Source organism: Oscarella lobularis, chromosome 18 (genome assembly GCF_947507565.1).
Source record: "Oscarella lobularis chromosome 18, ooOscLobu1.1, whole genome shotgun sequence".
In the NCBI taxonomy this organism is placed as follows: Eukaryota; Metazoa; Porifera; class Homoscleromorpha; order Homosclerophorida; family Oscarellidae; genus Oscarella; species Oscarella lobularis.
Window position 1 is genome coordinate 159214 of NC_089192.1, and position 15699 is coordinate 174912.

Below are 15699 nucleotides of genomic sequence, written 5' to 3' on the forward strand. Positions count from 1 at the left end.
GTCTTAATCTTCTGACGAATGATGAGCTGAAGGTGAGACTTCGTGAAATGGAATCCAAAGTGAAAGTTCTCGAGGAACGAGTGGCAAAGTGCGAACAATTAGGCGGAAAAACCGAATCAGGAAATTCAGCTCTTCTAGCGACTTTCTTTCTATTATGGATAGTGAATCCAATAGTGTTTCGCTTTCTAATAAAATAAAAAGATAATTAAATTTGCTAATTCGATTATATTCACATGCTTATACCATTTCGTTGTCACGCAGCGATGAAGTGCCTCGTGCTTTTGCTCGCTCTTTTCGCCTCTGCCTTCTCGTCGTCCCTTTTCGCAGACTTGAGAAGCGAATGGGAGGCGTGGAAAGACACTCACGGAAAGACGTACAATAGCGATGACGAAGACATGAATCGCTTCGAAGTGTGGGCCGATCATCGCGACTATGTGAACGAGTGGAACTCGGCAGCAAACGCCTCGTTTACGCTAGGCATAAACGAGTTTGCCGACATGGTAAGTTGAGGGCTCGATCCGCCCTTTAGGGTAAAACCTCTTCCTTTCACTTTTAATGTTGGTCTAGACCGTGGAAGAATTCCGCTCCGCGTTTCTGGGATACTCTCCGGCAATGAAGGCAAAGAAACACTGCGGCGAAGGGGCTCACAATCGCACGTCATCTCTTCCAGATTCGGTCGACTGGAGAACAAAGGGATACGTCACTGAAGTACATAAATAATCGTCAGTACCTTAGATCCCTTCACTTTCAATGTGTTAGGTAAAAAATCAAGGCAACTGCGGCTCCTGCTGGGCGTTCAGTACCACGGGTTCTCTCGAAGGCCAGCACTTCAAGAAAACTGGCAATCTCGTTTCGCTGAGCGAGCAGGATTTGGTTGACTGTTCGAAAAAGGAGGGAAACGATGGATGCGAAGGAGGACTGATGGAACTCGGATTTGAATACGTTGAGAAAAACGGCGGAATCGACACAGAAGCAAGCTATCCCTACAAGGCAAAGGTGCGGTAGAAAAACCGAATTATGCGCAGAAAAACTCACGTTTCGGTTTTCTTTGAAAAGGATGGACGCTGCCATTACAAGCCAGCTAAGTCAGGCGCTACTTGCACCGGCTGTGTCAAAATAAAAGCGCACAGCGAAAGTGATTTGCAAAGCGCCGTTGCCACGGTCGGTCCAATTTCAGTTGCTATGGACGCCCACCTTCGCTCTTTCATGCTCTACAAAGGGGGGATTTATTACAGCGAGAAATGCAGTTCGACTCGTCTCGATCACGGTGTACTAGCCGTCGGTTACGGCACCCAAGGCGGAGACGACTACTGGCTTGTGAAAAACAGGTAAGACTAATATAAAAAATATTTAGAATCAATACTACCTGAGAATTTAGCTGGGGAGCACACTGGGGCCTCAAAGGCTACTTCATGCTTGCTCGAAATAAAGACAATGCTTGTGGAGTCGCCACGGATGCCAGTTATCCGCTTGTCTAATAACGAAAAATTGATTTTTGTAGTTTTGCCGCTTGCTCGTTGTGACAGTTTAATTGTGAATGAAAGCGCTTGTAACCATGGTAATAGGATCGTCACCTGGTACGATGTCTCCTCCCACTTTGCCGCAACCTCGTGCCGAACAAACTCGTGACTTTGTTTCCCCAAAGGAGTGTAGGAGGGACAGGATCTCACCTATCATTCGCTGTGCATCCTCTCAACCGACCACCAACAAAGTCATGCAGCTCGTAGCGCTCGCCCTTTGCAGTCTCGTTGTCTTTGCCGCGGCTCATCCGATTGATGATTGGACTTCCTTTAAGACTCAATATGGAAAGAGCTACGAATCGACGACAGAGGAAGATCTTCGAATGCAAATATGGAGAGACCACTCGAATTTCATAATAGAGCACAACAAGCGCAACGCTACCTTCACCATGGCCATGAACCAATTTGGCGATTTGGTAAGAAGAACGACAGTATGACTCTCACCTTTTGACACCTTTCAATTCAGACTGATGAAGAATTCGCTCAATTTTACCTAAATTCGGCTTTCTATGCGACTCGACCAGAACAAGACGAAACGACGCTCTTCGTGTCTGATGCCGTGGCAGCTGACACCGTTGATTGGAGGAAGAAGGGCTACGTCACACCAGTAATTAAACTTCACGTGACCACCAGCTTCGCGTCTAACCGCACCTAAAAAATAGATTAAAAATCAAGGAGCGTGCGGTTCTTGCTGGGCATTTAGCACCACCGGTTCGCTGGAAGGACAGCATTTCAAGAAGACGGGCAATCTTGTCTCACTGAGCGAGCAGAATCTCGTCGATTGCTCGAAACCGGAAGGAAACGACGGCTGCAAAGGAGGCCTCATGGACAGAGCATTTAAATACATCGAAGAGAATCGAGGTATCGACACCGAAGAAAGCTATCCGTACAAAGCTAAAGTAAGATATAAATAAGATAATTAATTAATATTGGAATTATATTTTATTACGAAAGGACGGTACTTGCAAATTTGAGAGATCGTCAGTTGGTGCTACTCTCACGGGCTATCACGACATTCCCAGAGGAAGTGAGGAGGCTTTGGAGCAAGCTGTCTCCTCTGTCGGTCCCATCTCTGTTGCCATGGATGCTCATCTCACCTCCTTCCGTTTCTACCGCGAGGGAATCTACAAGGACCGCGAGTGCAGTTCTACCAAATTGGATCACGGCGTATTGGCTGTCGGCTATGGCACCGAGAGTTTCGAGGGAGGCGCGTACTGGATCGTCAAGAACAGGTTACGTATAATTAATTCAAGTGTTATAGTTTCTTGCTCTAATATTGGGCTCTAATGACAGCTGGGGAACGAGCTGGGGCGACATGGGTTACTTCAAAATGGCAAGGAATGACGAGAATATGTGTGGAATCGCCACCGATGCCAGTTATCCTACTGTTTGAAGGCCCAACTCGAAATTATGCTGACTTGTACGTAAATCTTTGTCTGCCTCTTTTTGATATATGTGTGTATGAGTGTGCAAACTAATAAAAAGCCTACTTCTCGTGGGTTCGACGCCGCCCTTTCATATTCAGATAGAGCACGTGGGCTCTTCCTCTTACATCGAGCCTCCACCCCAAACAACGACACCCACCGCGAATAGTTCGCTGTTTACGCTCCCTAGGCTACTCATGCCAAAGCTGAGAGCCTTGGCAAGTTCACCAACACCACAAAAAAATCTTTTTTATACAAACTATTCTTTATATAGATATGCGTCTTCTGCGTCGTTTCTACGGCATCGTCGCAATGTCCTCTAGGCGAATACAACGCCACGATCTCATCAAACGTTACAGCGAATCGGGAAAACGACCAATGCTCGATGTGTAATATACAATGTACGCCTCAAACTCAATGTAGTGGACCTGAAAACACGGATTGCGCCAAGTGCCGTCACTTTGTCTCGCAAACGCAATGCGTGTCGTCGTGTCCGGCTCACTACGTAGCGAACAAGTGCGTCGACTCGTGTCCCGACGGCACGTACAGCGCCGTCGCCGGACCGAAAGCCGAATGTCTACCGTGCCCAAACGAATGCAATCAAACTTGTATGGGAATAGGGAATTGTTTGACGTATGTATGCAAGCCCTCTCGATCAACCCGTCTTACATTTAGTTTTCTCTCTCTCTTAGAAGCGGCGGTGGTCTGAATGGACGAGAAAAGGCGGCTCTCATTGTCGGCCTCTCTCTTCTCGTCGTCGTCATCGCTCTCTGGTTTCTCCTCTATTTCTACGTGAAACTAAAGCGATTGCGAGGCGGGCACAATATGAAGGATACGAAAGACACGACGCGAGAATCGGCAAGCGAACCTCGACTAGCCATCATTGAACTGACGGTAAAAAAACCCCACCTTAAATAAAAGAAAAGAATTATTTTCTGACAGCAATCAGCGTTCGCTGTCAATCCTACTCAATACGCCGACGACTGGATAGAAGAGCAAGAAGTCACGACCGTAGACTGGGTAAAGAAAAGACTATTGGTGGTATCCACTCCCCTATATCTATGATACACGTACAGTTATCTGGTGAACAAAGAGTTACCTTGGATAATCCCCTCTTTAAAAATTCGACAAACGGCGGTAGTCCAAGTCGACTTCATGCAAGTGACGACGACGACGACGAAGATGACGACGAAATTCTAAATCAACAGGTGTTTAAAATAAAAAATATTGCGAAAATCACGATGTGCCGTAGGTCGAATCGTCGCCTCCTACTAGCAACTTTACAAACAGCCCTTCGTAAATATATTGAAACAGCGCACGACGTCTATAAACTAGAAGATAGATACAAAAAAACAAAAGCCAATCTAAAAGTATTAAAGTATAAAGAAAATTTCTAACGGAACTAGCCTGCGCTCGCGTTCTACGCGTTACCGTATATAGGCTGCTCCTCCTGACCAGCAATAACGTCCTGATTACCATAGATATCGTCCAATTGAGGAGAAGAAACGCCGTCAATCGTATCCTGATTCCCGTAGAGCTCCTCCTCCTCCTCGCCGACGACGGGAAGAGCCGAATCCGTGTTCTCATACAACTCCTCTCCTTCTTCGTATCCCGTCAACGTCGCCGGCATCGACGACAATCGTCCGCGTTCGTTTTTATGCAAACCCGATCGTCGCGGATCGACTTTCGACTCGGTCATGGATCGAGCCGGAATATTTTGATATAATTGCTCCGGATCGTCGCGATCTTCGCTTTCGCCCGTCACTAATTGCCGTTTGAGTTTTTCCACGTCCGCTTTCCAGTTCGGCGTCTTCTCCTCCTTCGTTTCGACGGGAGAAACGATTCGTTTTTTCGGCGTGGGAGCGCGAAGAAGCGGTTTCTTGGCAACGGCGGGAGGCGGAGCCGACGAATTCTCATCGGGTGCTTCGTAAATATCGTCTTCTTCTACGTCTTTTTTCGGAGTTTCGTCGAGTCCTATATAGAGTTCGTCTTCGTCTTCGCCAATCGAATTCAACGGCTCCGATTTGCCCGTGAAAGCGACGTACGCATCGCTGGGCACTCGTTCAACATTTCGTCGCGATTTATCAACCACGTCACTCGTATCAATATAATAAGCATCGTCTTCATTTTCCTCCTTCGTCTTTTGACGATAATCATTCCCGTCGATATAATACGCTTCCTCTTCCTCCTCTTTGGGAGCGATTTTGGAACGAGTAGCAATAAATGTTTTCTTTCTATCGTTATTTGGACTATCGGCGTCCACTTCCAAATAAATTTCGTCGTCTTCCGACGGTCTCGGCGGCGGAACGGGCGGCGATAGCGCCGACTTTGACGGATCCTTCATCGTGGGCACGGAAAACGTGTTCCCCGTCAAATCGCCGGTCAGGGAGCCGCACGACGGCGAGCGCGACGACGGTGGAAAGGGAAAACGCGTGGCGGGACGCTCTGGAACGGGCGGCGCTTCTGGATCTTTGATTTCTCGTAGAGGATTCATTTCCATTGGAGAGACGGACTCCTTCTGCACGTCGCCGCGAGTGACGGAGTCTTTGACGTTGACGAAGGTCAGGTCGTCGGAAACGACGAGTTTCCCGCGACGATTGCTCGCCGATCGCGCGCAACAGACGATGCAGACAATAAAGAGAATAATGAGGATAAGTCCTCCACCAGAACTGGCTCCAATAATAATATACAACATCAAGTTGTCGTCCTTGGGAGAAGACGATGTTCCATTTACTGTGGATCTAATAGTAGTAGTGAAGTTAGATGACGAGAAAGTTGCCCTTTCCGTCGTGGAAACAGTCGCAGGTTTTTCGGAAATTATGTTGCACTTTTCTCCGACGACTTTGTAGCCGTTTTTACATTCCGTGCACACGACGTCGCTTTGACAAGCGCTACACCCTTCGGAACACGGAAAACACGTCACATTAATTAGCACCGGTGCAAAGGTCGTAGCAAAAGTCGGAACCGTAGTTGCTTTCACAGTCGACGGAGGATTCGTCGTCGTCGTAGGGGCTAAAGTCGACCGAGAAGTCATAGTCGTATTTATTATAGCGGCTAAAGTCGACTGAGTAGTCGTAGTCGTATTTGTTTGAGTAGTCGTAGTCGTATTTATTTTCGTTGTTGTAGCGGCTAAAGTCGACTGAGTAGTTGTGTTGCTCTGAGAAGTCGTTATCGTTTTCGTTGTCGCTGCTGGAGTCGTCGGATTCGTCGTTGTTGGGTTTTCCGGCTCGTAGTATCCGTCTCTGCACGAGGCGCATCGTGGCGCGGCGGCGGCGTCGTCGACAATTACGTCGCAGCCCGTCTCGTAAAGGCGGCAATAGTCGAGAGATTTTTTACTCACCGAGACGTTGGAGACGCATTCGCGCGAGTTGGCGTCGAATTGGCACTCGTATGGACTTCCTAGTGTCTCGCACGTGGAGCAGGACGACTGGGCAAGACGAGAACAGCTGTACACGGTAACTGCAAGAAGAGAAAATCGCGTTGTCTCGAAAAAACGAACGAATAAACATACCGTTCTGATAATTTAAAAGCGGCACGTTGTCCAAGAGAATTCTAAGTGTACCATTTACCTCCGCCTTTTCTCCACCACGTACGTCAAATGAAGAAGGCCACGCCAATGCGACGCTTTGAGAAGCACTCGAATACGATGCAGGAACAGAGACGTTTCCACTGACACCAAAATCAAATACGCAGGTAAAATTCTACACGAATTTCGGAAGTAGCAAAGCTTAGACATTCGGCATAAGATACACTTACGTCGGAATATGACGAAGGAATGTGAACTACGCTCACGTTAATCGTTTTCCGAGCTCCTTCTGGTAAATAGAGCGAATGTTGAGTTGGGATAACGGACGGACATTTTCCTTGAGATGCTATCCAAGATTTTGTCTTGCAGTCCGATAGAAAAGAACACCTAGAATTCGTGTAAGTTTACTTTTCACATTTTTTTCCACAACTCACTTCTGCTCGGAATGACACCAACCGCAGCCAATCGACTTCTCCGTAAGACACAAGGTGCAATTAGTTAAAAGTCGACAGTCCGCCACCAAGGAGATAACCTAATACACAAGATAATTTGATTTCCAAGCCCCCTCCCTCCCTATAAATAGATTCTTCTACCTTTGATTTATCCGTGAGAGCGTAGAGATAACTTCCCTTTGCACTCAATTCCAACTGAACAATACCCTCAATCGACTTGTCACTTCCAACAACCGACTGATTCCCAACGTTTATCTAACGCAAAGTAAATGTTTATTCGAAGACACTCCCTTCCGCCTCCCTTACTCTTCGTATCCCATCCCTTCGTCCCAAAGACAAGAAGACTTCATCCTTTCCGTCGACGACGCCGGCGCTAATCGAAGCGAACGTCGTCGTCGCCCCGGGAGATCGAGTATAAACGACGCGACCGGAAATTCCACGACCTCCGGAGCCGGAGGAAGGAAAAGTCGCATTGAATCTCTCGTCGATTTTCTCGAGCGAAAAAGCGCAAACAGCCGACGAATTCGTCGTCGAATTGAGAAAAATTCCAAGCAAGTATTGACCAGATAACAAACGACTCGACGTCGCCACTAACAAGAGATCATAATCGTCGCACAACAAAAGGGCCGATTGTCGAGAAACGGCATGACGTCCACTATCAAAACCCCTCAGAATCGACTCATGTGAACCCTTATCCATCCCCAAACGATCCGCAGCGAAATAGATAAAAGATTTCGAGCTGAATCCAACGACAAACGCCAATCGATCCGTCTCATTTACAACGATCATAGAAACGTTTCGTATCAAATCAAAATAAACGATGACGATAGTCGACGAAACCCGACAATCGTCGCTCAACGGTTTCGTCGCATAATAAAGATATTCCCCATTCGACGAAAAAGTCGACGATGACGTCGCCTTCGTCAAAAACGACGTCGACGATCGATTAAGACGAGAATTCGCCGCCATCTCAATCGAAGTCGTTTTATTTGTCGTCGCATTGAATAGAAAGCAAAATGAATTGCCGTTTCTCGTCGTGCAGGCGGCGACGAGCGACGAGTCGTCGTGCGTCGACAACGTCGTCGCATAATCGGTTACGTTGCACGATGACGACGATTTGGGAAAAGCGACAGTTCGATTTTCTTCGCCGATTTCGACGAGAGAATCGGCGCTCGTCGCGAATATTCGTCCGCTTGAACGATCGAGTTGAAAGGCGAGATAGCACGAGGTCGTGGGGAGCGAAATTGTTAGGAGGAAGAGCGTTATTAGTCGCTTCATCATTGCGCTAAAGGGAAGAGTAAAGGATAAGTGCACAGGGAATAGGCGGGGCTGAGGTCGATCTCAAAACACGGTACAGGCAAATCGTCGATCTCGAGACCGGAAAAAAACGGATCGGCTCCAAGTCCCGCGTTCGAAACTTCGCCCTTTTTGCGTGACGAGCGCTAATGAGATGCTCTCGACCCCCCAATTGCGAGACTCCGGGCAAATCGAATTGATTTCGCGGTCTCGTTGAATGCGGGAAGTGCTCTATTACCTTTCTCGTTCGTTGCTCGTGCTCGTTGAGCGTCGATGTGAAGGCTTAGAATGACATTTGCACGACGCACGCCGTCTATTTTCGGCGCACGCGTAATGCCGCCGCTTACGTGGTCACGGGATCATTTGCAATATGTGTACCAAAGAGCAGAAAAAAAATATAACAATAATTCCGAAACCTTTGTGTCTCGGTTAGACGATAGCAAAACCAAAATCTTCATGATTTCCTACCTCTTCCATTGTCGGCTCTGGCGGAAATTCCAAGTTTTCTTCTGAATTACTGTTAACAGTAGTAGCCTTAGCACAATCCGACTCATCTTCGAGCTTCTCAGTTTTCACGACATCGTTTGTCGGAAAAGTATACAGAGGATTGCCCAGCATTCCTTCAAATCTAGAAAGACAGACTCTCTCCTAAAAAAAATCGAGTGCAATTGCAGCTCAATAGGAGTACCCTGAGTACGGTCGTGGCGATGGTTCGTCAGTCCAGTCTGTCCCCGCCGAACGAACACTATATTCTCCTCCAGTCTTGCGCCTGTACCATCTCCACGCAACGACAATGATGACTGCGCTGACAACGCCGACGACGACCAGTCCAATAATTAAACCTAGATAGAGAATGATGTGCAAAAAACTGCAACAGAGAAAACAACTAATTAACCAATATTGGATCCATTGTCATCAGCGTCATTCTCCACGTCTATGTCAACTGAGAAGAGGCGGTCAGTCAACGAAAATTTGAATATGTTTCACTTACTTAGGACGCATTTTCCAATTTCGTCAGGATCTAGCAGTGCACCTGCTACGCACTCCTTGCAGACTGGTAAACGCTCGTCATTATCCTCGCATCGTTTGCACAGGTAGACGCCGCACGCTACGCGCGGAGTCAGTGGAGAAGGTAATAAAGGATCCATATCAATTTACTTACCAAAACACTCGCGATTCAATTTAGTGCCGCCAACAAAAGAGCTCACGTCGATTGCCTCGTACGTTTCTTCCCGGCACTTTTCAACGCACTCGTTCCCATCAACAACTCGATTCTGACGACACTCTAAAAGATTCTCCGTCGCGTGCAATTTTCAAATCAAATAAAATCGTCTCACCAGAGCAGTCTTCTCCACTCCAGTTTCCATAACAGATGCAATTTTCGCAGGCACTATCGACGTTACCGTGCTCGCAGGGAAGAGTGCAGTCTATGAATAACGTTTATAGGCCGCTGCTATCCATCCATATATAGGAATAAAACAATCTTACTGTCACATAGAGTACCGCTCCAACGTCCTAGACAATCGCAGGTATACAACTCCAATGCAGACGCCAGCTTGCACTTTCTACATCACACTAAGCTAAAGATATAAGAAAGAACACTTGACGTACCCTTCGTTCTGACAGGTGACTTCTGCACACGTGTCCAGCGTATTGTCGCACAGTGTGCCGTAGTATCCAGAATCGCATTCGCAGTTCGTCGGCAAGGCGTCCAAAACGACGTCGTATCGTCGATCAAATCGACGTACGACACAGCGTCCGTGCTCTCCACACGAGAGAGCGAGTCGACTACAAATATCATCAGGCGTCTCGCACAAGAAACCTTAGATAGATATACAGAAAATAGATTTTTACTAAAGGATATTCTCACCTTTGAATCCAAAGGGACAAAGGCATTCGAACCCTCCGACTTTGTTCCGGCATCGCGCCCCGTTCCAGCACGGAGCGGAGCGGCACTCGTCGACGTCATTTTCACAGTGACGACCGGTGTAATGGGCTGTGCATAGGCAATCGTAGCCGCCGTCTCTATTTCGACACGAGCCGCCGTTCCGACAAAGATTCAAAACGGCGCTACATTCGTCGACGTCCTTCTCGCATAAACGTCCGGTGTATCCGAGAGGACAGGAGCACGCAAACCCGTTCGTCGCATCGCGACAAACGCCGCCGTTTCGACAAGGAACCGACTCGCATTCGTCGACGTTCGTCTCGCAATGAATCCCTGTATATCCATCCAAACAAACGCAGTCATAACCGGCGACTCCGTCGACGCAACTCGCCCCATTCCGGCACAATTTCCCCGCGCAATCGTCGATATCCGTCTCGCACTTTCGACCCGTGTATCCGCCCGAACAAACGCACGCATATCCGTTTGACAAGTCGACGCAGGATGATCCGTTACGACACGGATTCGAAGCGCACTCGTCGACGTCCGTCTCGCATCGAGCGCCCGCGTAACCGGACCGACACGCGCACGCAAACCCGTTTATCTGATCCGTGCAATTGGCGCCGTTTCGACACGGTCTCTCCATCTCGCACTCGTCGATATCCGTCTCGCATCGAAGACCTGTATATCCGTCGATGCAGCGGCACGAATATTCGTCGACGTCGTCCTCGCACGTGCCGGCATTCTGACACGGATTCGAAGCACACTCGTTCACATTTGTCTCGCAGTTTGCTCCAGTGTATCCAATTTTGCAGGTGCAGAAATACCCGTTAACTTCATCCGTGCAATTTCCGGTATTTTGACAGGGATTCGAGTTGCACTCGTTGATGTTGGTCTCGCAGTTTGCACTGGTATACCCAGCCACGCAGGTACATGAATACCCATTAATTTTATCAGTGCAATTGCCGGAATTCCGACAAGGATTTGATCCACACTCATCGATATTCGTCAGGCAGTCAGCTCCGGTGTATCCGGCCACACACGCACATCTATAATCATTAATTCCATCAGTACAATTGCCGGAATTTTGACAGGGATTTGATGCGCACTCATTGACGTCTGTCTCACAGTCGACTCCACTATATCCAGCTACACAGGTACATAAATACCCATTAATTTGATCAGTACAATTGCCGGAATTTTGACAGGGATTTGATGCACATTCATCGACATTCGTTTGGCAATCAGCTCCGGCATATCCAGCCACACACGCACATAAATACCCATTAATTTGATCAGTGCAACTGCCAGAATTTTGACAGGGATTTGACCCACACTCATTGACATCTGTCTCACAGTCGGCTCCGGTATATCCAGCAGCACAGGTACATAAATACCCATTAATTTGATCAGTACAATTGCCGGAATTTTGACAGGGATTTGATGCACACTCATTGACATCTGTCTCACAGTCGGCTCCGGTATACCCAGTCCCACAGGTACACGAATACCCGTCAACTCCATCAGTACAATTGCCAGCATTTCGACAGGGATTCGATTCGCATTCGTTAACATTCGTTTGACACAGCAGTCCCGTGTATCCGCCAAGACACGTGCACGAATAACCGTTGACTTGATCCCCGCAAACGCCTCCGTTCCGGCACGGCATAGACTCGCACTCGTCGACGTTTGTTTCGCAGAGACGACCTGCATAGCCGGCGTCACACCGGCACGTATAATTATCAACTCCGTCAATACAAGTCGCACCGTTTTGACAAGGAAACGATTGACATTCATCGATATCCACGTCACACTTTGTTCCCGTGTATCCGCTCTTACACTGACAAGAATAGCCGTCTATTTTGTCGAAGCAAGTCGCTCCATTCAAACAAGGAAAAGAAAGGCATTCATCTATATCCATTTGACATGACCCTCCGGTATATCCGTCTTTACATTGACACCTATACTCGCTGATATCATCCAAGCAAGTTCCTCCGTTTTGACAAGGCATAGAGAAGCATTCGTCGATATTCGTTTCACACGCTATTCCCGTGTATCCGTTCTGACACTGGCAATTATATCCGTCTATTGCGTCCCAACAAGTGCCTCCGTTCTCGCAAGGCATCGACTGGCATTCATCGACGTTCGTCTCGCATCTATACCCTGTGTATCCTGATTCGCATTGGCACGCGTACGCGTTGACTGCATCGACACATGATCCTCCATTCTGACACGGATTCGAGATGCATTCGTCTACGTTAGTCTCGCAGTCGACCCCCGTGTATCCATCCAAACAAACACACGTATAACCATTCACGTCATCGCTGCACGTCGCTTCATTTCGACACGGATTCGAAAAACATTCGTCGATATTTGTTTCGCAGTGAGCCCCAGTAAAACCGGAAGAACACTGACAGGTGTACTGATTCAAAGCATCCGAACAAGTTCCTCGATTTCGACATGGATTCGACTCGCATTCATCGGTATTCGTCTCGCAGTGAATTCCGCTATAACCAGCCACACATTGGCACGTGTAGCCGTTCACAGCGTCAGAGCAAGTTCCTTCATTATGACACGGATTTGATTGGCATTCATCAATGTCAATCTCACAGTGAACCCCAGTATAGCCAGGAGCACATTCACAACTGTAGTCGTCTACACTATCAGAGCAAGTTCCTTGATTTCTGCAAGGATTTGATTCGCACTCGTCAATATCAGTCTCACAGTGAACTCCGGTATAGCCAGGGATACAATGACATGCGTAGTTATTAATTTCATCAGAGCAAGTTCCTTGATTTTGGCAAGGATTCGATCCACACTCATCAACATCTGTTTCACAGTGAATTCCTGTAAAACCCGAAGAACATTGACACACGTAGCCGTCTACATCATCAGAACACGTCCCTTGATTCTCACAAGGATTTGAACTGCACTCGTCGATATCAGTCTCGCAGTAAATCCCAGTAAAACCCGAAGAACAGTTACACGCGTAGCCATTAATTCCATCAGAGCAAGTTCCTTGATTTCTGCAAGGATTTGATTCGCACTCGTCAATATCAGTCTCACAGTGAACTCCAGTATAACCAGGGGTACAATGACACGCGTAGCTATTAATTCCATCAGAGCAAGTTCCTTGATTTTGGCAAGGATTCGATCCGCACTCATCAACATCTGTTTCACAGTGAATTCCTGTAAAACCCGAAGAACATTGACACACGTAGCCGTCTACATCATCAGAACACGTCCCTTGATTCTCACAAGGATTCGAACCGCACTCGTCAATATCAGTCTCGCAGTAAATCCCAGTAAAACCCGGAGCACATTTGCAATTGTAGCCAGATACAGCATCCGAGCAAGTTCCCCAATTCCTGCATGGATTCGATTGGCATTCATCTACGTTTGTCTCACATTGAATCCCAGTATAGCCGGCTACACATTGACAAGCATAGCCGTTTACAGCATCAGAACAATTCCCCTCATTCTGACAGGGATCAGACCGACATTCGTCAATATCAGTTTGACAGTAAACTCCAGTGTAGCCAGGAGCACATTGACATACGTAGCCATTAATTTCATCACGACACGTTCCTCGATTTATGCAAGGATTTGATTGGCATTCATCAACATTCGTCTCACAGTGACCCCCGCTAAATCCAGAAATACATTGACATCCATAGCCGTTTACACCATCCAAACAAACTCCCTGGTTCTGGCATGGACTCGACTGGCATTCATCAAAATTCGTCTCGCAAAAAATCCCAGTGTATCCGTTGACGCAATCACACGCATACCAATTGACAAAATCCGTACACGTGCCTCGATTCATGCACGGATTCGACCCACATTCATCGATATCTGTTTCACAGTCAGTCCCACTGTATCCACTCAAACACTGGCACGCATATCCACCGACAAAATCCTTACAAGTTCCGCCGTTCTGACACGGTAACGATATGCACTCGTTTACGTCCACTTCACATTGATTTCCAGTAAACCCCACAGGACAATCACATCCGGAACAGTTCGAATTCGTTGTACCTCCGTTCTGACACGTAATATTGCAAACTAGATATACGATCTCAGCACACACAAAAAATAATTTTGTCTTATTATTACCCGTGCACGTTGCACCTGTCCACTCGTTCGCGCAAATGCAATTGTCATCGGCGTTTGGCGCGTAATTCGCTGGACACTGCGCGACGCAGAGTCCGTCCGGTCCGATATAATTGCAACAGTCTTGGGGCAACACGCCCGTGCACGTTCTATTCACAAGGCACGACGAATGACAGGCTAAAACAAAGGAAATAAGTAGTAGGCGTGGTCACGAAACAATTGCTGTATAATTAGCAACATTTGTATTGTATTACCGTCGCACGGCGTCTGATCGTTGATCAAGCAACGTGCACAGCCCACTTTCAGATCTATATTTCTCAGTATCGGCGTTACGGGGCCCGTTTCGGGACGTTGGATGTAGGTATCGGGGCCTTTGCTGCACCAGACATAGAAGCGTTGAGTTGTGTCGTCCGAAAAGACGACGGAAAGTGCGTAGGCGCGCGCATTCGTTGGATTGTTCCCGTAAGCAACGCAATTGATGAAATACGAAATATTCGATCGCAACGAACCGTCGAGACGGTCGGAATAACGTTCAAAGAGCTTCGAAACGTTTGTTTCCGTGAGTGGGTAGCATTCTTCGGCGGAAAGTGGCACCGAAAGAAGGCAAATGAGCAAGCACGCGATGAAGCAACTGGTAATCATGCCGGTGGAAAAGTTCCGGTAGCGCACGTTACAACAGCAAGATTTAAATAATTGAAAATATTCGCATTCTGAGTATTTGCATGTCAATCGCACTCCCAAATAAGCGTGTAATTCTTCGCTTCGTTGCTATCCCAATACGTCTCGCCGTCGACGTCGAGACGAGCGGCAAAGCGTGCCGTCGATTTCACGGCAAGCCGTTCTAAGGGAAGACGCAATTCGACGCGAAAGACGTCCACGAGTGACGACGGACTGTCAATCCACTCTCCGCTGACGTCATCGTACGTAGTCCAATCATCAAGCGACATTCGAACGGCAAGAGATTTTAAAAATCCGACATTTTTCACTAGAAAATACACGGAAACGTTCGCTTCGTCGTCAACAGTCGACGGCACGACGGACGCGCCGTGAAAATGCACGACGTTGCCTGACAATATAAAATTTTCGATTTCTTTCTCCGTTGGACTGGCGTCGCTCTTAGCGGGCGGCACCGCTTCGAGAACTCGGCACGAAGACGCGCGACGTCGTCGTTGTGCGACGATGGTGGCGGGAAGATCGACGGACGAGTCGCAACGATCTATTGGCGAGTGATGACTGTCTTTTTCGTCTACTGTGAATTGAATCTTTTTTGATTTTGAGAATCTTTTTTTGGGAGAGCGGACAGTATGCTGATTATGACTAGATAGTGACTTATTCTGTGTGGTGTACCTGTTAGAGTATGTTCTCTGGAAATGATGGAATGGTCTTAGGAGAACTGTGGCTAATTTATAGACGAGAAAGGAGAGTAGCACTAGCATGTCAATCAATCAATCAATGTGACGTCATAGAGACGTTTTCCTATACGGGA

General features: G+C 47.6%; 6 protein-coding genes across 6 annotated transcripts; 3 read left to right on the plus strand and 3 right to left on the minus strand.

Annotated features, from left to right (window-relative positions):
- The first annotated feature begins 246 nt into the window (after nt 1-246).
- LOC136197711 (digestive cysteine proteinase 1-like) lies at nt 247-1580 on the plus strand. Its single transcript, XM_065987529.1, has 5 exons — nt 247-500; nt 568-708; nt 760-996; nt 1057-1328; nt 1379-1580. Exons 1-5 carry the CDS (start codon nt 264-266, stop codon nt 1476-1478), a joined length of 987 nt encoding a protein of 328 aa, XP_065843601.1. The 5' UTR covers nt 247-263; the 3' UTR covers nt 1479-1580.
- Nucleotides 1538-3020, plus strand: LOC136197709 (procathepsin L-like). Its single transcript, XM_065987526.1, has 5 exons — nt 1538-1936; nt 1987-2127; nt 2183-2419; nt 2475-2752; nt 2814-3020. Exons 1-5 carry the CDS (start codon nt 1538-1540, stop codon nt 2911-2913), a joined length of 1155 nt encoding a protein of 384 aa, XP_065843598.1. The 3' UTR covers nt 2914-3020.
- A 43-nt stretch (nt 3021-3063) lies between these two features.
- Nucleotides 3064-4334, plus strand: LOC136197715 (receptor tyrosine-protein kinase erbB-2-like). The gene is made up of 6 exons (XM_065987533.1): nt 3064-3162; nt 3219-3577; nt 3637-3838; nt 3887-3964; nt 4021-4152; nt 4197-4334. Exons 1-6 carry the CDS (start codon nt 3142-3144, stop codon nt 4242-4244), a joined length of 840 nt encoding a protein of 279 aa, XP_065843605.1. The 5' UTR covers nt 3064-3141; the 3' UTR covers nt 4245-4334.
- LOC136197698 (uncharacterized) lies at nt 4206-8569 on the minus strand. The gene is made up of 7 exons (XM_065987513.1): nt 8457-8569; nt 7229-8207; nt 7064-7177; nt 6905-7002; nt 6701-6857; nt 6456-6645; nt 4206-6403 (listed from the first exon to the last, which is right to left on the minus strand). The coding sequence occupies exons 2-7, from the start codon at nt 8201-8203 to the stop codon at nt 4365-4367; spliced, it is 3573 nt and encodes a 1190-aa protein (XP_065843585.1). The 5' UTR covers nt 8204-8207; nt 8457-8569; the 3' UTR covers nt 4206-4364.
- An 8-nt stretch (nt 8570-8577) lies between these two features.
- LOC136197695 (neurogenic locus Notch protein-like) lies at nt 8578-14867 on the minus strand. The gene is made up of 11 exons (XM_065987512.1): nt 14468-14867; nt 14217-14390; nt 10089-14165; nt 9830-10040; nt 9707-9783; nt 9556-9645; nt 9381-9503; nt 9210-9326; nt 9114-9161; nt 8907-9060; nt 8578-8846 (listed from the first exon to the last, which is right to left on the minus strand). Exons 1-11 carry the CDS (start codon nt 14853-14855, stop codon nt 8648-8650), a joined length of 5658 nt encoding a protein of 1885 aa, XP_065843584.1. The 5' UTR covers nt 14856-14867; the 3' UTR covers nt 8578-8647.
- A 71-nt stretch (nt 14868-14938) lies between these two features.
- On the minus strand, nt 14939-15649 carry LOC136198119 (glycogen-binding subunit 76A-like). The gene has a single exon (XM_065988035.1). It carries the CDS (start codon nt 15647-15649, stop codon nt 14939-14941), a length of 711 nt encoding a protein of 236 aa, XP_065844107.1.
- Nucleotides 15650-15699: the final 50 nt, after the last annotated feature.